This window comes from Moschus berezovskii, chromosome 14, assembly GCF_049115385.1.
Source record: "Moschus berezovskii isolate FMDL1 chromosome 14, NW_MosBer_1.0, whole genome shotgun sequence".
In the NCBI taxonomy this organism is placed as follows: Eukaryota; Metazoa; Chordata; class Mammalia; order Artiodactyla; family Moschidae; genus Moschus; species Moschus berezovskii.
Genome location: NC_142473.1, coordinates 57,738,311 through 57,762,706, shown reverse-complemented (window position 1 = coordinate 57,762,706; position 24,396 = coordinate 57,738,311). Strand labels below are relative to the sequence as shown.

Genomic DNA, 24,396 nt, shown 5'->3' with positions numbered 1-24,396 from the left:
AACAAATCAGTGCTCTGTAAATGCTGTCTAACCTCCAGCATGGGCTACGCGGAGAGTGTGGTGTGGGCTGCAGGCAGGTTGGAGATGACTGCATGTCCCCAATGTGCTCCCAGAGATGGGTTGGATGTACAGCCTTTTACTCAGTTACATAGACCAAGGTTGCTGGCACTCCTTCCTACAAGACTTGAACAGGACAGGGAGAAAATGGAGAACCTGCCAGAGCAGGGCTGGACCCACCCAACGTGGAACCAGAAAGCAGTGTGAGGCTTCTATGTGAGAACACAGATGGACGATATCATGACCTGCCCTGGATGCTCAGCAGTCCAGCATACAGGACCCGGTGACTCTCAACCTCTGGCCAGTCAGATTATCCAGTCTTTGCTGAGAATATTGGTGGTGGGATAGAGGAAGAGCATCCCCAGCACTCCTCCAGCACAAACCTGTGAGAGGGAGGAATCAATGTGGCCCCTTCCCCACCAGTTGGCAAATAATGGCACTTGTTTTGGCCACTGTGAGGCATGGGTTCTGAAAAAATACTGGGTCCCTCAGGCTTCAAATCTAAACACAGATTTTATGTATTTCAAAAAGGAAATACTTTCTTAAAAAGAACCTTATTTTATAAAATAGTCATCCTTCCTACTCCCTAGTCCACCAGGCACATTGGAGTACACCATTGAGATCTCCCTTGGGAAAACTCTGCAAGATAGGCAGGCAGGGACTGTTTTCCCCTTGTGTGAGCTCAAAAGGTAGACTGTGCTTGAGACCTTTCCACTGCACTGCATGGCCTGTCAAAATACAGATGTAAGTAGACTAAAGACTTCTGACAAAGAATAAGCAATTCACCAGGTAACTAGGGAGGGGAAGCAGAACTAAGCCCAGCTGAGGGAAGCTGGGCACATGGCTCTCTCCTGGCAGATGAGCAGAGGCATGGAGGGGAGATGACAGGCTTTTGCTAATTAAGAAAGCCGAGCAGTTCAGTGGGAAAGAAATTATTTCCTTGGGTCTAAACCCTGAGAGAGATTTGCCTTATAGGTCTTTATATAAGGTGCAGGGACTGGCACCCTGACAGGGGCCTGGTGCTGCCACCTTCCAGAAAATGTGGGACCATCTCCCGCAGGCCCTCCTCGGAGTCCCTGAGGAAAGTCATGGGCACTGAGGGACTGCTTGATGAGGGGTATGTGGCTACTGAAGGGCAGAGTGATAGAGTCAAGAATCCAGAATGAGGCCCGGAGCCTCTGCCACTGAAGAACTCTGTGACCTTGGACAAGTCATTTTACCTCTCTAAGCCCCTGTTTCCTTATTGATAAAATGAGGACATTTATTCACTGGGTAGTTTGAGGTGCAAATAAAGCTTTAACATGTCATGTATGGGGCATATCGTAGATGCCCACTATGTGTGATTTTTGTCCCTTCCCTCCCCATGAGACCTACCCCAGTGCTTTGACCACTATCCTGGTTGGCCTTAGGCTGCTTATGTCCAGGAGGAGAGATTCTGACTAGGAAGCAGACCAATTCAGCCCTTCTCCCGTGACAGGTGAAAACTCAAGTTCCCAAGGTGCCAAAGCAGCCTATGATTCTCCCTCACCCATCCATGATGATCAAGTCTTCCTCAAAGGAGATGCTGGAGTCAGAGGCAGAGCTGACTAAGGAGCCGCCTGCCACCAAAACCATTTCTGTGGAGCGAGAGATGCCCATCGAGGGCCTGGGGGGCCCTCCCATGCCCCACCGGACCTTCGTGCCACTGCCTCCCATTTCCTCCAACTCCACTGTGCATAGTGAGGAGACATCCCACCGGAGCGATGCTGCTGGCCGCCTCAGCCCAGACCACCTGTCAGATGAGGACACCAAGAGCACAGAATCCATCTTCCTGACCCAGGTGCCTGGACCCCACCTGCTCCCGCCCCCTTGTTCCCAGCTCCCATGTGTTCCTGTCCAATCCTTAGATGGCTGAACTGCAATCAGGCAACTCGAACTAAGCACACGGTAGATCTGGAAACCAGAAAGCAGCACCCTTGGCAGGGCCTGCAAACCCCTTCTGGGAGTTTGCAGCCCCCCACTGATCCAGGGTTACTGGTATAGGGACACCGATGGGGACAAATCACGGTCCTTTCTCATCACTTGCAGACCATTCCCCAACCCCAGCCTGGGAATGGCTCTCCTGGTTCTTCAAGACTTAGCTCGGGCTAAGGTAACAGTGCCTCCAGGAAGCTTCCTGGCCTCCTTGGCTGTTTTAGAGCTTTCTGTGGGCTCAGCCAGCACCCGTGTGCTCCCCTCTGTTACAGCATTTATCTCAGTGTATGGTCATTGTCTGTTTTCATGTCTGACTCTTCTCACCCTTAATAGGATGCAGCTTGGGGACCTACACAGAGCTCAGAGGTGTTAATGGAATGCATTTCCTTTTCCTTCTTGGGCACAGGTCAGTGGGTTATCTTCCTCCATCTTCCGGAGGGATGATTCAGAGACAAAGGAGAAAGAACAAAGACCACCGTCCACAGCACCCAGAGAGGCAAAGAGGACTCACAGGAAGCCCCCATCTGCCTCTTTCCCCAGGAAGTACCGTGGCTATGAGGAGCTGCTGACAGCCACGCCCGACCCCACCTTCGTTGAGCCAAAAGGTATGTAAGGAGAATGTCTCTAGGGCAGGGAGCCCTCTCCACAACCCAGAGCAAGTCAGGGCAAAGCCAAGGCAGGTGCCAACACTTTTCCAGGCCTGGGTGCTATTTTCCATCTGAATGTCTGTCAAAGCGCCCCTGGGAGTGTCCTGGTTTAGAGCCCTACTTGTCAGGACCCCTGGCCTGGACCTTCATTGGCTTTGAGGGAATCACAGCTGTTTAGGGATTCCAGCCATTCTGGACCTAACTGCTTTGGTTGGAAGTCTCTCCAGGAAGGGTTTAATGAACAAACACCCAGACTAGTCAGATTCCCCAGGTGTTCCCCAGCCCAGTTAATCCCTAAAATGAACATCCAGAATCCTCCCTGTTTGGTCTGAGACAAAGGAGGCAGCATCTTCTCCACCCCTTATTTTGGACTGATGTGTTTGCACTGGTGCTCGGCTGTGCTCTTGTGGGTGTCAGTCTCTGCAGTGTAACCCTCCAAGGTTAATGGGTTACCTTTCCCCACACCTGTGCAGTTTTTCCATTGCTGCTGCTAAGTCCTTAGGACCTGTTTTTCCATTAGGACCTGTTCAGTGATACAAGTATCCACTGAATGATGGCACCTCTGGCACCACAACAGGTCAGGCCAGGATATGGGAATCATGTCTTCTTGCTAGAAAGGGTCTCCTTGGCACCCCCATCCTTTTACCCAGGGCTGCTATGAAATGGGGAATGAAGAAGTCAGGGGAGGCATCCAGGAGGAGGGGGATGTGCCTTGACTCAACCTTGTCCTTTTGACCTAGGAATCCAGAAAAACGCACAGGCCTTGCAGCACATGTTGAAACACCCACTCGTGTACCGCTCCAGCAAGCCCAGGCTGGATACTCTGCAGAAACACTATGTTCCCAAGGAGAAGCGGGTAAGCCTCCACCTCACTGTGCATGTGAACTGCCCCTGGGGACCCTAAGGGACAGAAATGGCTGTCATTAGGGACCTTCAAGAGCCATGCTTTTCCCTAGTGCCCCCATTTCTCCCCTGCCTGTTGTTGTGACTGTATAAGGAGGTGAGGCCACGAAAGTCTGAGCCTGTGCTAACACTCTGCTCTCTCACCTCCTGTCAGACCCAGAGGATCCCTGTTCCACCCCCACGGAAGACACGAGCCCAGCTGCTGGATGACATCCTCATTCGCATGCGGGACACCCAGATCATTAAAGAGGCTCCACTAGGTATGGCTCAGGCCCCACCCCCCGTCCTCATCAGCCAGGCTCTGAGGTCTAGACGTTTACTCCCCTGCTGGGATAAGGCAGAGGGCTTGTGTCGGAGCAGGAAGAGCCCTTTAGAGCATCTGCCCGACCTTCCTATGTGCAGATGCAGGAACTGAGCCTGAGAGCAGCAGAGAGCTGCCTGACGTCACCCAGCATGTTACCAACGGCTTGAGGCAGATTCGGAAGCCGACCCCTCTGGCTTTCTAGTGCCCAAGCTGGAGAGACCATTTTTAGGCCCTCAACGTCCTCTTCCCACTCCATCCCACTTTATGGGGGAGCTCTGGACCCAGTCCCTGCTGCTCCGGGATAGGTGGGACCCCAGGTGACCTGGGTGTCCCTCCTGGCTTTTCTCCCTACAGGAGCCATCCTGCGCCAGCGGACAGAGCAGCGGCTGGTGAACCAGAAGCAGTTCCTGGAGGCCAAAAAGCTCTTGAAGGAGTTTCGTGCGCGCTACCGGCGGCTGGTGCGCTGCTCGCTGCGGTCTGTGTTTGGGACCACAGCGCCGCCCCAGGCCCGCCCAGCACTAAGCGGGAGCCAGCCTAAGTTGGGCCACTTCCTCGAATTCATGGATGAATTCTACCAGGAGCCCACAGCCAGTGACTTGAAAGGCTAGGGCTGTGCACAGGGCCATGGGTGCCAACTAGCCTGTGCCCTGCACCCTTCGCAAGGGTGCCATGCCCTTGACTGCTCCTTGGGACAGGTTCGGGTCTCCGAGCTCTGCTCAGCCTTGCTTGCTGGCCACAGAGAGTGGGGAGCTGGTCATGACCTCCCCTTCCTGGGCCAGGCAGGAATCAGCACCTTGTCCAACAGCAATAAAGAGTGAGTACATAGAGCAAGGTAGCCCTCGTTGCTTTTTGGAGCCTGGGCCAGATTGTTCCATTGTGGGAGAGAAACCCCAGCTGAGACACAGCCTTAAGAGTCCCATGGGAAACCTGCCGAGTCACACAGGTGACAACACTATAATCCCACAGAGCTGAGGTAAGCACTAAGACACAAAATGGTTGATGAAACAGAGCAGCAGCACAGAATCTAAGGCTCAGAGAGGTTAACTTGCCCACAGCCATGTGTGCGGGGGACAGGTCCAATAGTGTGTGTCTGTGTTGGGAGCAGGGCTCAGGTGCAAAACTGAGGCCTCTAGGGCCTTTTCTGGCTTTCTCTGTTGGGCAGCCTTTTCCACTGTGACAGCAAATGAAGGGAGAAAAGGATTGGGGATTTCCTTGTTAGATGGACATCACCACAAAGTTGGGACAAGTTGAGGGAAGGGCTTACAGGGTTTCCCAAGGTCTTCTAATCCAGGATGTAAACCAAAGTCCCATGTGCAAGTATAGTGGGATATGACTCTAAAACTGGATTGTGGACTGTGGACTGTGCAGGGCCAGCCTGGACGCAGGGTAAGCAAGCTAGTTCTGGTCAAGGCAGCCTGAAGGGCTGCTCCATTCTTGTGTGTGCACAGTACTCCGCACCTGCTGCAGAGGAGGGTCAGGAGAAGGCCACTGGGGCTGAATTCTGGAGAGTGCACTTCGGGACGGACAAGGGTGTGACCTAGTCACCTGGCCAATGATTGCTCCTTAGACTGCTCTCCTAGAGGTGCCTACAAGTCAGACCTGGGGCAGGCCTGTAGTTCCCAGGGTCCAGGAAGCAATGGCATAGAAATGAAGGATCCATGGCAAGGCTCAAAGTCTCACAACCTAATGTAATTAAGGCGAAGTAGTCTGGTCGCCACAGGTCTGTGGTGCAGTATCTGCTGTATCTTGAGTGTGAGACTATTAAGACACAAGTGTTCACATGTTATCATACTCAACCACAGCCACAGGGTGAGATACATATTTACACCAAACTGTGTCATACCAGACATACACATTCAAGTTCAGTCTCATGCACAATCACACACATTCTCATAGACATGCCAAGTTACGAAGCCAGTTACATCTCACTCACACAGGCACCTGGACCGATTCAGGTAATACCTACAGTGCTACCCTCCACAGCTCTCCTGTCCTGGGGCCTGTTGCTGAACTGCCACGTTGGATCGCCTAGGCCCAAAACCACCCTTCTGCTAACGTTAGGAAAGAGTTCCACCCCAACATTCACACTGTAAACCTCACTAGGTTCGAATTCAGGAAATCTGGGATGCTCCCTTCAGCCAGAAACACCTATCGAACCATAAGCTCACAGGCCTGAAAGGCTCCTGACATGCTCTCCCAGCTTCAAGGCAGGAAGTCTCTTGCAGTCTCCCCAGCAGATCACTCAGTTTGTGCTTGCACATCTAGCGACAGGGAGCTCATTCCCTCTGAAGGCTGTCCCCTCCTTTGTTGGGAAAACTATTGGATGGCTCAAGTCATCGGGGTAAGCATCTGCCCAAGTCCCTCAGTAATCCTAACTCTGCTTTTTGGCCCAGAGCGTATCTGCTCTCTCTGCCCAGTCAGGCCAGTCCTTTACCTGGATGAGACTATCCTGAAGAGGCTATACTTACCTAGATCAGATGCTCTTACCTTTCTGTTATTCCACATGGGTACCATCTGAATAAACTGGCTTTCCTATCATCATTTTGAATGCTGAAGCAAGACATTCCAGTATGGGGCATCTTCTAGAGCAAAAATGGCACCAGTCTACATTTAGCTCAGATTTGCGTGAGGTTGCTCTCCAGAAAGATAAGACTTTGACTAGAAGCAGAACATTCATGAGTTCGCTTTACTGTATTCTCAACTTGGGCCTCTCCTCAGCCTGGCAAACCTACATTGAGGAATGCACTTTAGTACTGTTCAAATAACGTATCATCCCATTTGGTCCTGTGTGGGCAGAAGCATTCCTGATGGGCAGGCCCTGTTCTGAGTTCTCTTTGTCAAAATGCTCTTTTTGAAGAGTTGGAGAGGAGGCACCTATCCGTGGCACTGCCCCTTCTATACTCTACTGCAGACAGCAGGTTGAATAAAACCAAAATCCAAACTATTTTCTTTCTGGGTGGAAGGGGATAAGCCTTAAGGATAACTGTATGAAGAATTAAGAGTAAATAAATAGTACATCAGTCACACACCGACAAGAAAACCCATTAGTTGGCACTTGAGACAATCATATTGCCCTTACATAATTGTCCATTCTCACTTTTAAGGTTCTGTTGGAGGTTAAGGGTTAACTTTTAAGGTTCTGTTGGAGGTTAAGGGTTGAACCACTGAGCAAAAGCCCCTGTCCCCACTCGTGGCACAGCGTGGGGAGAGGGCAGGGCCAATAAGGGAGAATCTGCCACCATGTGGAGCCAGGGCCCAAAAGCTGCTCTTGAGCTCTCTCGGCTTGATCTTTGAGGAGTACACTCCCTATTTTTACCCTTTATCAAATGAGAGGAAAGGAAGAACAGAAGCCTGGCCTTGCCTTGGCTTTGTCCAACTAGTTCTTAAGACCCCAGAAAAGGTAGAAAGGGAGGCACCCCAGTTTGAGGTTGCCTCCCACAACTACTGAGACACGGCATTAAGGAAGCATTTACTCACAAATCAAAGTGTGTAAATATTTTTCTTAGGAAAAAAATACTGATGATACATAGAACAATGTGCACATTCAGTCTTGGCACGTTTCCTTCATCCAATATAACCAGTTTCTAAACTGAAGACTTCTGTATGACATGTGTCAAGATGCATTTCTGGATCATCTTTAGAGGAAAGTCTATTCAAGCAGCCTCTTTTCCTAGTATTCCACCCCTCAAAAAATAAAAAGCAGACCTGCTTCCTCATTGGCACAAGAATAAGTCATTCTCATTGAGTCACAACATAAGTAGCAAAATTTACTTCTAAAAGCCAAGCCAAATGACCAATCTGTGGGTTGATGAGAAATGGCTGGCCGAGAAAAATTAAGCCCCTATGGAGTTTTTGATTTTCAAAGAAAAATGAAGAGCTGACTGGGTTCTAATCCCTGGTAGTTAAAAATGATAGGCTGTTCAATCAAAATATCACTTCCCAAGATTTCACGTTCACGTTACTCTCACTATGGGGCGGAGGGGGTTTCCCTACCTGGGTGTGTATTCAAGGGATCTGGGTACATTTTAATTCTGTCTGAAAAAAAGCAGGAAGAAAAAGCTGTTAAAATAATCATTTGGATATCTCCTTCATTAGCAAATTGTGTGTGTGCAGCTCAGAGGACTGAAGAGGACTATTCATTCAGACCCTAGATAACTATAGCACAAAATATGACACACGGCACTGAACCCCAAGTTCTTGTTTCTTAAAGAGAAGCAGGGCATCAGGTGGGATAGTGTGACTTGGGTAACTCCCATGCCCATTCCAGCTATATGACATTTTGTGATTATGATCCAGCCTTCACTGTTCTTCCCCGCCTCACCAGTTGGCCTTCCATCTCAATGGAAAGCCATGCAAGAAAAAGGAAAAGAATCCCAAGTTGCTGCCAGCTTTGGTGAGAGGTCTGGTTCGTGGAGAGGTTGGTAGGTTGCTAAGTTGAGATCTGAACCTCCTCTGACCATGTCAGTGATCCACAACCTTCCTCATTTCTCGGGGTTTTATGCTAAAAGCAGCTCCTGGAGAACTATAATTGTCCTATAATCGTGGGAGGAGAGAGATCATTCTCCTCTGGTAAAAGTACTTCAGAAACAGAAGGCAATATTGCAGTCAAGTTCACAGAACTGATAGGGGTATCTAAAATGTCCAAGGGTGCTGGACGGTACCTTGAATGGGCCATCCAAGATCATCACTATGGCCCTTTATGAAACCATTAACGAACTCTCCAGCCACACATACATTCAAATACATTCCAGGAGACACTGAGTTCAAGAGCATGGACTGTCCTTTCCTTCTTTATATCCATGACCCAGCACAGGGTTGGCAAAAGTTCGAAACTCAGGAAATATCTGTTAAATGGAACAAAAACGATGAGCAGCACAGCCTTCGGTCATCAGCACCAGTCAAGCCAGTGGCAGCTTTCCATCTTAGTCAGTTTGTAATCACATAGCAATTAATTAAGCAGCTTTAATCTCTTAAGGGCATTTTTCTTTAAGAGAAAATGAACAACAAAAAAATCCACAGAAGGCATTCATCACTAGTGCGTCCTCCAGGCAAAAATTTAAAGATTCCATTTAAAAAAATAAATGAAGCCATTTACAAAAGGTTTTCTTGGGAAGCTTCAGCCAAAAAGAATCAACCTTCTAAAAAGAGGCAATTATATGAAAGGGGCCAGGGGCTGGATACATAATCCCCAAACTTGACATCAGCCCAACAGGCCCAGATAACTTCTTCCAGCAGATACAATCAATGGATCATGAACATGTTCCCAAAGTATCTCTCCCACTTGTTAAAAAAGGACTTCAAGCCCCGTTCTCAGGAACCATGTTTCTTGGATTTCCCATTAGAATGACCTCCATCCTCCAACCTCTCATAACTTCCCCTTTAATAAGAAAAAACACAATGCATATACACAAGGAACAGAGTAAACAGAACATGGGAAATTTCTATAGTGAAGCAGATTCCAATGATCTGTGAGAAATGTTTGTTTTGTGAGAAAGCGCATCTTTCATTCTAGCTCACAAACCCTCCCCATCATTCTGTTTTCCTTCTGTGTCTTTTTCTCTAAAGAATTCATGTCAACAACTCCATTTGTGACCAAATTCACAATTAAGCAACAGGGGAGAGGAATTCTTTCAGAAAGAAGTGTTCGGGTTTTAGTAGTTAAGTATGGGAAGCATGTTAAAATACAGATAATATCTTAGTGGTTTTACCCTCCTCCAAAGCTAGGAAGATGAATGATTAAGCCTCCTCCTTCCTTAGCCTAAACTACTTTGCCTGTATTTGAAGGACTGCTGCTCAGCTGGAAGTCTGGAAACAACTGTCAGTACCATTCAAGGCTCCACAGTAGGGGGTCACTAAACTGGTTCAGCTTTTGGAATATTCATGTAACAAATTTTCACTGTGCAACCTGATGCTAAAACTTGTTGCCACTACTAAGCAATTTCTTAAAATGAAAGTATTACTTTGGGGAAATATTTAAAATATATATCTTTTCTATTAAAAATATTCATATTTTTTCCAAAAACTAAAATTAGCTCCAACTGAAAAGTGTTTTTCAAATTATTGGAGATACAGAAAAAGGTGACAAGTGGAAAAATAACTGTCTTTGCTACTACCAATGAGACTAGCCTTCCAATAACATTTACTAAGATCGAAAAGGAACTCCATGAAATGGCAGTAACTGACGTCTTCTCTGAGGGCATTTAGTAAGTCACCCTCCCTGTCCTCTACAGACTACTGCCAGCTTTTCTATCCTGGGCACCAACATGCCCTCCAGCAGCTTTTGGAGGGCCTATGTTGCTGGGAGGACCTAAGACTGAAGTGGTATGAATATGAAGTAACGAGATTGGTGTATATTTTCTAAACACACATCTGCACGTGTGCACGCACAGACACAGAACACACACATTCAGGTGAGCGACACTCCCCACCAAAGTAGTCACTGAGGAGGTCCCACATATCTCAGTGGTTACCCAGGTACTTCAGACGGCTCTGGAACTCCTCTGGGAATTGTGTATGAGTTGCTCAAGAAAACGGCTCTGACTGCTTTACAGCTGCACCTCGTTTCTGACTCCAAACCCTCTTGATAACCTACTTTCTCTTCCAAAGGTTTCCAATAGCTTCTCACTAGTTTCAAATTAAAATTCTCTTTCCTATAACTCAAAGATTAAAGAGAAGAAGGGAGGCAAATCTTCTGAGAAGAATCAAAAGTAGGTGATACAGTAAATCCTTTGTGATCTGGATAGGTGAGTCATTGTTCTGGACCTTAACTTCTGCCTTAGTAAGAGGAAGAAACTGGAAGAGACAACCATTAACGTCCTTTCCAGTTTGAATATTAGATGTCTAGATGTCTCCAGACTTTGAGGACAATTCCAGAAATGTTTTCACCAAAGACATCATTGGAAAAACTGTGCAGCATCCAGCTGAGACCACCTGAGGGGGACAGTGTACACTGGGATATATAAGATCTGAAAGGTTTGTTAGCCAGTCACATGACTTTATAGTAACAGCTCATACATGCACAGGGAATACCAGTGCACCAGAGATTCCCTAAAATTCTATCTTAATCCCTACTCTCAATGAGCCCAGATGGGCAGAAGCACCAAGCACCACCAGAGATGCAAAAGACACACGGTGTCACCTGCTAAGGAAAATAAACCCCAAAGGTCCATGGGACTGAATTGACCAGCTGCATCCAGCTAGACACCGTGTTTCCACAGTAGGGAGTCTCAGTACTGTTCTTGCCTGACTTCTGGGCAAATTTTTTGGATTTTAGAACAACACTGCAGATAACTCTTGTCCAAAAGTAGAGTAATAATGAGGCCCAATCATAGTTTGTCTAACAGAGTGGAACCCCAGGAAAACAGAATGCTGTAAACTGGAGGCATGTGGATAACTGTACAGTATACGTTTACACTTCCAGTCAATCTCAATTATCTGCATGTGGATTTTGCACAATCAATATTAAAAGCCCAGCCAGCTTTCTCTAGGCTCCCCTGGTACGTCCTTGGATTGCTGTCCATTATGGCAACCTCTTAAGTGTGGAAAAAATCCATGGGATTTGTTGTTGGGAGACCCAGCAATCAGTCTGGGCTATGTATGCCCTTAGTAGTTGAGAGAACCTGAACATCTGCAATGCAGTTTCATCATCAAAAACTGGGGCTAATATCACTTACATGTGAGGTCTCCTGAGAAGACCAAATTAAACAATGACTATGAATGTGGTCTGTCAACTATACAGTATTAATCAAATGTTATTTTTTTAAACAAGGAATGTAAATTAACTTTTGTAGAAGCATAAAAACTGATTTCATTAAGTATATTTACTTGAAGCAAAGGTAAGAAGGGGGAACACAACCTTTTTGGATCTGCCAAAAAACTACACTGTTGTACTTCTTGGGGGGAAAAAAAGATGGAACTAATTTTTATCTGCAAGGCTGATTTAAAACACCACCTGCTGAAAGAAGTCAGGAGGTCTATCAATGTAAGAAGGCATCCCCTTTCTCCTCTACCATCTAACCCTGGCCACTCTGCTCCTGAATCTCATGCCAAGCAGGTGCTGCCAGATTTGGCCCGGATGCCCTAAGGGCGGCCACCCTAAGGAGTGAGGAGTGCTTCTGGCCTGGGTCACAGGGAGGCAGAGACAGAGTTCCCTTGGATATAGTCTACAAAGGCCCCGAAACCTCTCCGAATCATATTTGACAGTGTTTTGCCATTAAAAGAAACCCAAAGTGAGAATACTCATTTCTTCCGGGTAAATGATCAAGCTCAAAGACCTCTGAGAAAAACAGGTAACACTGTTCATCAGGTGCTACTTGGCCCCTGCCATGCTACTGGACCGCAGGAGATACTGATCCATGCTTCCTTTTCGCCGACTCACAGTCCGCCTTTCGTTGTCAAACATGCGCTGCAACTGCAGAGCCAGCTGCCGGTCCTCTTCCTCTTGCTGCAATTTCTGCTCCATCTCTCGCAGCACTGGGTCTGCTGGGGCCAGACCCACCTCACCACTGCTTTGTCGCAGTTTCTTAAGGGAGCCATTTTGTTCCAAGTGCTTGGTCTTACAGCGTCTTTTCCTGCCCCGACGCAAGGAAGGAAGTGGCTCATCACCTAGGTTGTCTGCCAGCACACCATTAGGCAGATCAAAATGATTCACTGTCTTCAGCTGTTTCTTTGTTTTGAGGACCCCACCCAAAACACTGTTTTTAGGTAGCACTGAGTTAACTGCCGAGATTTTCATAGTTGCTGTTATACAGGTTTTATCTAACTTGGCATCTGGGGATGATCCTGACCTTTCCAATTGCTCTCTCTCCAAAGAAGTCCCACTAGCCCCCACTGGGAGTTCTGAAGAGCAGCAGGTTTCCAATGGGATCTCAATGTTCTTTTTACGGTCACTGCCCTTTTCTGCTTTTGTCTGGCTAACAGAGGAAAAATAATCAAGGTCAGGGGCAGTAGGTCCTGTACACTCAGAGAGAACTTGCCCACTGGAAAGTCTTGTATTTAAAGCCAGAAGAGGCTTCTCCTTGCTAGACTGGGTAACTTCAGAGACCAGTAAGTCGTCCCCTGTTTCTGGAGCCAGGGAGGTGAGGGTGGCTTTTGAAAGGGTCTTTTTGATCTGCCGCTCCTGAAAGATCTGCTCCCACTTTTTGAGGATCCGTGGACTAGCCTCGTAAGAAGTCTGCTTCTGCAGGCTTCTGTTTAGGTTGCGGGGTGTTGATTTGATGATGAGGGGACTCAGCACGCGGCCATCAGGGAGCCTCTTGGGAGGAGTACACGGTGAGCAGACAATGGGCTTGAAATGGTTGAGTTCTTCTGAGATGCTGTCGTTACTCTCAGGGCTGATAGAGCGTTCTGGCTTATGTAAGGAAGCCAAGGATGACAGGGAGCTGAAGGGCAGGCGCTTTTCGACGGTTAAATCAGGAGCCGAGAGGCAGCGGTTGTTTTGTGTGGACAAGAGGACGCCAATGACGGGGTTGGAGGTGGGTGTCATGGTTGTGACCTAAGAGAGATTAGAAAGACTATGTATACATATATATATATATATATATATATAATTTTTTTCTTCATCATTCCTTCTTGATGGCAGAGGGGTAGAGAAGAGAAGGGTAAGAAAAGAGATAAAGGGTGATACAAGTCTAAGAAATGTAGAAAATCCCTAATTTGGAGTGCACCCACCACTTAGAGAAATTCCTACACATGAAACAAATAATGAGACTGAAACCCTTTATGAAAAAAACCTCATCTAGAATTTTTAAGAAGGTTTTTCTAGGAGCCCTGATTCTACTTATCTTGCTACTAATTCAAACTCTCTTCCTTCACATCTGTTTTGTAAAATTCTCCAACATAATGAGTTTGCCTAGGATCCACTGTGCCTCTTCTCATCTGAAATTGTTCTTTTGTGGCCATGTGCAGGACGTTATGGACAGGACGCGAGAGTCTGAGAAGAAGCCTGTGTCTGAGGTCTACCTTGGCTTTGCTGGTTGGGGCTGCTCTGAGTCTGCTCTTTGCTCTGTCCTGACCAGTGTCACTGCAGCTCTGACTCCTTTCCATCTTGGAATTTAGGTTCCTAAAAGAGAACAAAGACAAATCGTCAACTGTAGCCTATGATTGCTAAGAAAAAAAAGATGACAATCTCTTCTGTGCTTTCAAAGCTATGCAGCTATAACAGAAAATGTATTAATTAACAAAATAATTCTCAGAGCAAATCCTGTCCAAAAAGAGTTCTCCAGAGAGGACATTTGGTTTAAGTCTTTGTTTCCAAACTTAGATCCTGCCTAAATAACACAAGACCAATGGTTATTTCACTCATGCTTAGAGAAATGTAGGGACACCTCACCTTCCTTAATAGAATGGATACAGGGACTTCCCTGGTGGTCCAGTGGATAAGAATCTGCCTTCCAATGCAGGGGATGCAGGTTTGATCCCCCTTCAGGGAACTAAGATCTCATATGCCTCAGGGCAACTAAGCCCATGTACTGCAACAAGAAGTCCATGCTCCACAAGAGAAGCCCCTGTGTGCTGCAACCAAAGCCCACACACTGCAAGGAAGAGCCAGTGCAACCAAAATATAATTTAAAAAAATAATAATAATTAAAAAAATAGGATGGATACAGTATTAAATCACCTTTAGAAACATTTTTTTTTTCCTTTGCTTAGGCCCAGACCTCTTCTCAAGCAATCTAAATCAGCCATGAAACAAATATTTAAGTACTTATAAAACACATAGCAATGCACTAGATTCCCATGTAGGGAGTAAAAATTAAATATACTCTCTCCCTTAATCTACTACATTTAAGCTTCCAAAGGCCTACATCCTGGTGATTAAGAGATTTCAAGATCACAAGATTTGTCTTGTGCGTTATATTATGATTTTATAATGCAAACCAAAACCCAAAGTAGCTGTATTATAACACTGATCTCACTGTGTAACAGCTACTCAACAAGCATTTAACATACACTCAGTATACGCCAGTCACCCATGAGCATTATCTGGGCACTGGAAATACAGAAAAGAATGGGGTACATTCCAGGTCTTCCAGGAACCGGAGTCCACTGGAGCAGACAAATAACTCAATGTAACACAGTTAAACGGTACAACGAAAAATTATGGCATAAAAGAGAGTTATTAATTAATTACCTGGGATGGAGTGAGAACAGGGTTGGAAAAGCCTTCAGTGGCATATGTATTTTGAAGGATAAATAAGAATTTACCAGAAGATAAGGTGGACACGTAGCCATGTAGATGATCCAAAACAGAAATTACTTCCTTGAGTGATTTTATTTAGCTCTGGAATGGAATAGCTACATCTACTCTTTTGAGCAAAAGATTTAAAATGTTATGATAGCAGATTAGTTAAGAGAAAACTTATAAAGGAGGTAATGAGGTTCATGTCCTCTCCCAATTTGGGACCAGTCTGTTGTTCCATGTCCAATTCTAACGGCTGCTTCTTGAGCTGCATACAGATTTCTAAGGAGGCAGGTAAGGTGGTCTGATATTCCATCTCTTGAAGAATTTTCCACGGTTTGTTATGATCCACACAGTCAAAAGGAAGGCTTTAGTGTAGTCAATAAAGCAGAAGTAGATGTTTTTCTGGAACTCTCTTGCTTTTTTGATGATCCAACGGATGTTAGCAATTTCATCTCTGGTTCCTCTGCCTTTTTTAAATCCAGCTTGAACATCTGAAGTTCTTGGTTTATGCACTGTTAAAGCCTGGCTTGGAGAATTTTGAGCATTACTTTGCTGGCGTGTGAGATGAGTGCAATTGTGTGGTAGTTTGAACCTTATTTGGCATTGCCTTTCTTTGGGATTGGAATGAAAACTGACCTTTTCCACTCCTGTGGCCTCGGCTGAGTTTTCCAAATTTGCTGGTGTATTGAGTGCAGCAGCAGCATCTTTTAGGATTTGAAATAACTCAGCTGGAATTCCATCACCTCCACTAGCTTTGTTCATAGTGATGCTTCCTAAGGCCCACTTGACTTCGCATTCCAGGATATCTGGCTCTAGGTGGGTGATTACACCATCGTGGCTTATCTGGGTCATGATCTTTTTTGTATAGTTCTTCTGTGTATTCTTGCCACCTCTTCTTAATATCTTCTGCTTCTGTTAGGTCCATACCATTTCTGTCCTTTATCGTGCCCATCTTTGCATGAAATGTTCCCTTGGTATTTCTAATTTTCTTGAAAAGATCTGTAGTCTTTCCCATTTTGTTGTTTTCCTCTATTTCTTTGCATTGATCACTTAGGAAGCCTTTCTTATCTCTCCTTGCTATTCTTTGGAACTCTGCATTCAGATGTATGTATCTTTCCTTTTCTCCTTTGACGTTTGCTTATTTTCTCAGCTATTTGCAAGGCCTCCTCAGACAACCATTTTGCCTTTTTTGCATTTCTTTTTCTTGGGGATGGTCTTGATCACTGCTTCCTATACAATGTCATGAACCTCCATCCATAGTTCTTCAGGCACACTGTCTATCAGATCTAATTCCTTGAATCTATTTGTCACTCCCACTTTATAACTGTAAGGGATTTGATTTAGGTCATACCTGAATGGTCTAGTAGTTTTCCCTACTTTCTTGAATTTAAGCCTTGAATTTTGCAATAAGGAGTTCATGATCTGAGCCACAGTCAGCTCCCAGTCTTGTTTTTGCTGATTGTATAGAGCTTCTCCATCTTTGGCTGCAAAGAATATAATCAATCTGATTTTGGTGTTGACCATCTGGTGATGTCCATGTGTAGAGTCTTCTCTTGTTTTGTTGGAAGACGATGTTTGCTATGACCAGTGCATTCTCTTGGCAAAACTCTGTTAAGCCTTTGCCCTGCTTCATTTTGTATTCCAAGCCAAACTTGCCTGTTACTCCAGGTATCTCTTGAGGCCAAACTTGCCTGTTATTCCAAGTATTTCTTGACTTCCTACTTTTGCATTCCAGTCCCCTATGATGAAAAGGACATCTTCAAGGAGGCTTGGCGTGCTGCAGTCCATAGGGTCACAAAGAGTCGAACAAGACAGCGATTGAACTGAACTGAACTAGAAGGTCTTGTAGGTCTTCACAGAACCGTTCAACTTCAGCTTCTTTGGCATTAGTGGTGGGGGCATAGACTTGGATTACTGTGATACTGAATGGTTTGCCTTGGAAACGAACAGAGATCATTCTGTCGAGATTGTACCCAAGTACTGCATTTTGGAATCTTCTGTTGATTATGAGGACTACTCCATTTCTTCTAAGGGATTCTTGACCACAGTAGTAGATATAATGGTTACCTGAATTAAATTCACCCATTCTGGTCCATTTTAGATCACTGATCCCTAAAATGCCAATGTTCACTCTTGCCATCTCCTGCTTGACCACTTCCAATTTACCTTGTTTCATGGACCTAACATTTCGGGTTCCTATGCAATATTGTTCTTCACAGCATTAGACTTTACTTCCATCACCAGTCACATCCACAATTGGCTGTTGTTTTTGCTTTGGCTCAGTGTCTTCATTCTTTCTGGAGCTATTTCTGCACTCTTCTCCAGTATCACATTGGGCACCTACTGACCTGTGAAGTTCATCTTTCAGTGTCATATCTTTTTGCCTTTTCATACTGTTCATGGGGTTCTCAAGGCAAGAATACTGAGGTGGTTTGCCATTCCCTTCTCCTGGTTAAATTTACTCATAACTATTCTGGTTTTGTTTTTTCGCTTTTTGTGTGTGTGCTACTGCAAATAAAATTGCTTTCCTAATCATATTTTCACAGTGTTCACTGCTAATATAAAAAATGCAACTGATTTTTGTGTGGTTATCTTGAATCCTGCAACTTTCCTAAATTTATTAGCTCTAATAGTTTTTTCATGAATTCCTTAGGATTTTCTATGAATAATACCATATCATCTGTGAACAAGGATGTGAAAGGAAGAATACTTGCTCCTTTGCAATCAGGATGCTTTTCTTTCACAGTTTTACTGAGCTGTTTGACATATACTGTATAAGTTTAAGGTGTACAAAGTGTTGGCATTTGATACACACATATTGTGAAAGGATTCCATGGCGAGATTAGTTAACACCTCCATCACCTTACGTAATTACCATTTATTTTGAGGGCTGAAGAACATTTAAGACCTGCTCTCTTAGCAGCTTTCAAACACATAAATACAGTATTGTTAAGTATAATCACCACACTGTACATTAGATGCCTAGAACCTATTCACCTTAGAAGTGGAAATTTATACCCTGTGACCAACATTTCCCCATTTCCTCTGCCTTCTGCCAACCACCATTATACTCTGTTTTTATGAGTTTGGCTTTTAAAGATTCCGTATGTAATTGACATACAATATTGTCTTTCTCTCTGAGTTAACTTTGCCTAGCACAATACCCTCAAGGTCCATCCACACTGTTGAATATGGCAGAATTTTCTTATTTCTCATGTCTGAATAAAATTATATATACATATATGTATCTCACATTTTCTTTATCCATTCATCCACAGACAGACACTTAAAGATTGTTTCCATGTCTTGGCTATTGTGAATAATGATGTGATGAATGTGGGAGTGCAGATAGCTCTTGGAGATTCTGATTCTTTGTGGATATACCCAGAAGTGAAATTGCTGTATCATATGGTAGTTGGAATGTTTGCTTTTGAATTATATACGTAACTTAGATATTTTGGATGTTAATCCCTTATCAAATATATGATTTGCAAATATTTCCTCCCATTCTATAGGTTGCCTTTTCATTTTGTTGACTGTTTCTTTTGCTGTGCGGAAGCTTTTTAGTTTGATGCAGTCCCACCGACATTTGCTTTTGTTGCTTAGTGTCATCTCCAAAAAATGATTGCCAGACAATGTCAAGGAGTTTTCTCTCTATGCTTTCTTTTAGGAGTTTTATACATTCAGGTCTTATTGGTTAAAAGTTTAATCTATTTCAAGTTAATATTTATGAGTGATATAAAATAGGGGCCCAATTTCATTTTTTTGCCTGCAATTTTCCAGTTTTCCCCAGCACCATTTATTGAACTGATCATCCTTTCTTCACTGAGTTTTTTTAGGCTCTCTCGTCTCATATTAGTTGACTGTATACGCACGGGCTTATTACTAAACTAATAGGTTAGCTCTAATAAGTTTTTTGGTGGAATCTCTAGGATCTTCTTTAAGATGATATAAGATGATATCATCATAAACAAGAACAATTTTACTTCTTCCTGTCCAATTTGGATGCGTTTTGTTTTTCGTCTCTGACTGCTACAGTTGGGACTTCCAGTACTATAGGAGTGGTGAGAGTGGGCACAGAGGAAAATCTTTCAACCTTTCATTCATGAGTATGATGTTAGCTGTGGGCTTGTCATATATCGCCTGTATTAGTATGTTCCATCTATACCCAATTTGTTGAGAGTTTTTATCATGAAAGGCTATTTGTATTTTGTTGAACACTTTTTCTGCATTAAGATCTTATAATTTTCATCTTTCATTCTATCAATGTGGTATATCACATTTATTGATTTATCTGTGTTGACCCATCCTTGTGACCCAAGGGTAAAACCAGTTGATCATGGTGTGTGATTCTTCCAATGTGTTGCTGAATTCAGTTTGCTAATAGTTTGTTTGGAATATTTATAGCTGTATTAATCAGGGATATTGACCTCTAGTTTTCTTTTCTTATAGTATCTTTATTTGGCTTTGGTATCAGGGTAATGCTGGGTTCATAAAATGAGTGAGGGAGTGTTCCCTCCCCTACGGTTTTTTGGAAAAGTTAGAGAAGGGTCAGCATATTATTTCTTCTTTAAATGTTTGGTAGAATTCACCAGGGAAACCATCTGGTCCTGAGTTTTTCTTTGTTGGGAGGTATTTTACTACTGATTCAATTTCATTACTCATTATTTGTCTATTCAGATTTTCGATTTCTTCATAATTGAATCTTGGTAGGTTGCATGTTTTTAAGAATTCATCCATTTCTTCTAGGTAATCTAATTTGTTGGCATATAATTGTTCACAGTAGTTTTTTGGGATCCTTTGTACTTCTGTGGTATCGAGTATTGATGTCTTCTCTCACGTTTCTGATTTTTTTTTTAAGTCTTTTTCCCCTTAGTTAGCCTAACTAAAAGTTTAGTAATTTTTTTCTCTTCAAAATATCAGCTCTCGGTTTCACTGGTTTTTTCAATTGTTTTCCTGGTCTCCATTTATTTCTGCTCTGGTCTTTGTTATTTCCTTCCTTCTGCTTTATTTGCTCGGCCGCGGCGGTGCAGACGCGAGAGACGCTGGCTGGGCACAACCGACCACGCACAGAAGCGTGGCCGAGAGGAGCTAGCCTATGCTGAAAGTCAGGGCGGTGGCCGAGAGGAGCTGTCCCATGTCCAAGAGGCGGTGGCTGTGCGGGCACAGGAGGGCCGAGAGGAGCCACTCCACATACAAGGTCAGGAGGGGCGGCCTTGAGGAGATACCCCTCGTCCAAGGTAAGGGACAGCGGCTGCACTTTGCTGGAGTGGCTGTGAAGAGATACTCCACGACCAAGGTAAGTGAAACCCAAATAAGACGGTAGGTATTGGGAGGGGCCATTAGATGGCAGACACACTGAAATCATAATCACAAACAACTAGTTGATCTGATCATATGGACCACAGCCCTGTCTAACTCAATGAAACTAAGCCATGCCGTGTGGGACCACCCAAGACGGACGGGTCATGGTGGAGAGGTCTGACAGAATGTGGTCCACTGGAGAAGGGAATGGCAAACCACTTCAGTATACTTGCCTTGAGAACCCCATGAACAGTATCAAAAGGCAAAATGATAGGACACTGAGTGAGAAATTCCCTAGGTCAGTAGTTGCCCAGTATACTACTGGAGATCAGTGGAGAAATAACTCCAGAAAGAATGAAGGGATGGAGCCAAAGCGAAACAAATACCCAATTGTGGATGTGACTGATGATAGAAGCAAGGTCCGATGCTGTAAAGAGCAATATTGCATAGGAACCTGGAATGTTAGGTCCATGAATCAAGGCAAATTGGAAGTGGTCAAACAGGAGATGGCAAGAGTGAACGTCGACATTCTAGGAATCAGTGAACTAAAATGGACTGGAATGGGTGAATTTAACTCAGATGACCATTATATCTACTACTGTGGGCAGGAATCCCTTAGAAGAAATGGAGTAGCCATCATGGTCAACAAGAGAGTCCAAAATGCAGTACTTGGATGCAGTCTTAAAAACGACAGAATGATTTCTGTTCATTTCCAAGGCAAACCATTCAATATTACAGTAATCCAAGTATGCCCCAACCAGTAATGCTGAAGAAGCCGAAGTTGAACAGTTCTATGAAGCCCTACAAGACTTTTTAGAACTAACACCCAAAAAAGATGTCCTTTTCATTATAGGGGACTGGAATGCAAAAGTAGAAAGTCAAGAAACACCTGGAGTAACAGGCAAATTTGGCCTTGGAGCACAAAATGAAGCAAGGCAAAGGCTAACAGAGTTTTGCCAAGAGAACCCACTGGTCATAGCAAACACCCTCTTCCAACAACACAAGAGAAGACTCTACCATGGACATCACCAGATGGTCAACACCGAAATCAGATTGATTATATTCTTTGCAGCCAAAGATGGAGAAGCTCTATACAGTTAGCAAAAACAAGACCAGGAGCTGACTGTGGCTCAGATCATGAACTCCTTATTGCCAAATTCAGAATTAAATTGAAGAAAGAAGGGAAAACCACTAGACCATTCAGATATGACCTAAATCAAATCCCTTATGATTATACAGTGGAAGTGAGAAATAGATTTAAGGGTCTAGATCTGATAGATAGAGTGCCTGATGAACTCTGGACAGAGGTTTGTGACATTGTACAGGAGACAGGGACCAAGACCATCCCCATGGAAAAGAAATGCAAAAAAGCAAAATGGCTGTCTGAGGAGGCCTTACAAATAGCTGTGAAAAGAAGAGAAGCGAAAAGCAAAGGAGGAAAGGAAAGATATAAGCATGTGAATGCAGAGTTCCAAAGAATAGCAAGGAGAGATAAGAAAGCCTTCCTCAGTGATCAATGCAAAGAAATAGAGGAAAACAACAGAATAGGAAAAACAAGGGATCTTTTCAAGAAAATTAGAGATACCAAGGGAACATTTCATGCAAAGATGGGCTCGATAAAGGACAGAAATGGTATGGACCTAACAGAAGCAGAAGATATTAAGAAGAGGTGGCAAGAATACACAGAAGAACTGTACAAAAAAGATCTTCACGACGAAGATAATCACGATGGCGTGATCACTCACCTGGAACCAGACATCTTGGAATGTGAAGTCAAGTGGGCCTTAGAGAGCATCACGACAAACAAAGCTAGTGGAGGTGATGGAATTCCAATTGAGCTATTTCAAATCCTGAAAGATGATGCTGTGAAAGTGCTGCACTCAATATGCCAGCAGATTTGGAAAACTCAGCAGTGGCCACAGGACTGGAAGAGGTCAGTCTTCATTCCAATCCCAAAGAAGGGGAATGCCAAAGAATGCTCAAACTACTGCACAATTGCACTCATCTCACACGCTAGTAAAGTCATGCTCAAAATTCTCCAAGCCAGGCTTCAGCAATATGTGAACCACGAACTCCCAGATGTTCAAGCAGGTTTTAGAAAAGGCAGAGGCACCAGAGATCAAATTGCCAACATCCGCTGGATCATGGAGAAAGCAAGAGAGTTCCAGAAAAACATCTATTTCTGCTTCATTGACTATGCCAAAGCCTTTGACTGTGTGGATCACAATAAACTGTGGAACATTCTGAAAGAGATGGGAATCCCAGACCACCTGACCTGCCTCTTGAGAAACCTGTATGCAGGTCAGGAAGCAACAGTTAGAACTGGACATGGAACAACAGACTGGTTCCAAATAGGAAAAGGAGTACGTCAAGGTTGTATATTGTCACCCTGCTTATTTAACTTATATGCAGAGTACATCATGAGGAACGAAGAAGAACAAGCTGGAATCAGGATTGCCAGGAGAAATATCAATAACCTCAGATATGCAGATAACACCACCCTTATGGCAGAAAGTGAAGAGGAACTCAAAGGCCTCTTGATGAAAGTGAAAGAGGAGAGTGAAAAGGTTGGCTTGAAGCTCAACGTTCAGAAAACGAAGATCATGGCATCTGTTGCCATCACTTCATGGAAAATAGATGGGGAAACAGTGGAAACAGTGTCAGACTTCATTTTTTTGGGCTCCAAAATCACTGCGGATGCTGATTGCAGCCATGAAATTAAAAGACGCTTACTCCTTGGAAGGAAAGTTATGACCAGCCTAGATAGCATATTAAAAAGCAGAGACATTACTTTGCTAAAAAAGGTCCGTCTGGTCAAGGCTATGGTTTTTCCAGTGGTCATGGATGGATGGGAGAGTTGGACTGGGAGGAAAGCTGATCGCCGAAGAATTGATGCTTTTGAACTGTGGTGCTGGAGAAGACTCTTGAGAGTCCCTTGGACTGCAAGGAAATCCAACCAGTCCATTCTAAAGGAGATCAGTCCTGGGTGTTCATTGGAAGGACTTATGCTAAAGCTGAAACTCCAATACTTTGGCCACCTCATGCAACGAGTTGACTCACTGGAAAAGTCTCTGATGCTAGGAGGGATTGGGGGTGGGAGGAGACGGGGACGACAGAAAATGAGATGGCTGGATCACTGACTCGATGGACATGAGTTTGAGTGAACTCCAGGAGTTGGTGATGGACAGGGAGGCCTGGCGTGCTGTGGTTAATGGGGTCGCAAAGAGTTGGACACAAGTGAGCAACTGAACTGAATTGAACTGAGAGATATAAAGTTAGATTGTTTATTTGAGCTCTTTCTTTTTCTTAATAGGTCTTCCCTGGTGACTCCATCGATAAAGAGTCATCCTGCAATGTGGGAGACTGGGGTTTAGTGCCTGGGTTGGGATGATCCCCTGGAGAAGGAAATAGCAGTCCACCCCAGTATTCTTGCCTGGAGAATTCCATGGATAGAAGAGCCTGGTGGGTTACAGTCCACGGACTCACAAAGAGTTGGACACAACTGAGTGACTAACGCTTTCACTTTTTTCTTAATATAGGTGTTTATCACTATATACTTCCCTCTTAGAACTGCTTTTGGTGCTTCCCATGCATTTTGGTATGCTGTGTTTCCACTTTTGCTTCTTTCAAGGTATTTTTTTATTTCTATTTTAATTTCTTCTTTGGCTAACAGGTTGTTCAGGAGCACGCAGTTTATTTCCCTTTATTTGTGAATTTTCCAGTTTTCCTCCTCTTATTCATTTTGAGTTTCATACCATTCTGGTCAGAAAAGATACTACATGTGATTTCAACCTTCTTAAATTTGCTGACCTGTTTTGTGACTTGTATGATCTATTCTACAGAATGTTCCATATGCACTTGAGAAGAATTTGTATTCTGTTGTTGGGTGGAATGTTCTATATATGTCTGTTTGGCTCATTTGGTCTAAAATATAGTTCAGTTCCAACATTTCCTTGTTGATTTTCTGTCTGGGTGATCTATCCATTGTTGAAAGTAGAGTGCTGGAGTATTCTACTAATATTTGTATTGTTGTCTATTTCTCCCTT

At 44.3% G+C, this 24,396-nt stretch overlaps 2 protein-coding genes across 2 annotated transcripts in view; one reads left to right on the top strand and one right to left on the bottom strand.

The window, feature by feature from the left end:
- Positions 1–4,677, top strand: part of XRRA1 (X-ray radiation resistance associated 1) — an 80,278-nt gene extending 75,601 nt beyond the window's left edge. Inside the window, exons 15-19 of the mRNA XM_055423674.2 lie at positions 1,535–1,876; positions 2,417–2,615; positions 3,398–3,513; positions 3,715–3,820; positions 4,219–4,677. Coding sequence (XP_055279649.2) covers positions 1,535–1,876; positions 2,417–2,615; positions 3,398–3,513; positions 3,715–3,820; positions 4,219–4,472 — 1,017 coding nt within the window. The 3' untranslated portion in view covers positions 4,473–4,677. The remainder of the gene's footprint in view (positions 1–1,534; positions 1,877–2,416; positions 2,616–3,397; positions 3,514–3,714; positions 3,821–4,218) is intronic.
- Positions 4,678–8,626: 3,949 nt separating this feature from the next.
- The window catches only part of RNF169 (ring finger protein 169), a 91,924-nt gene continuing 76,154 nt past the window's right edge, over positions 8,627–24,396 (bottom strand). The window contains exons 5-6 of the mRNA XM_055423675.2: positions 13,825–13,924; positions 8,627–13,357 (exon numbers count right to left, since the gene is read on the bottom strand). Coding sequence (XP_055279650.1) covers positions 12,173–13,357; positions 13,825–13,924 — 1,285 coding nt within the window. The 3' untranslated portion in view covers positions 8,627–12,172. The remainder of the gene's footprint in view (positions 13,358–13,824; positions 13,925–24,396) is intronic.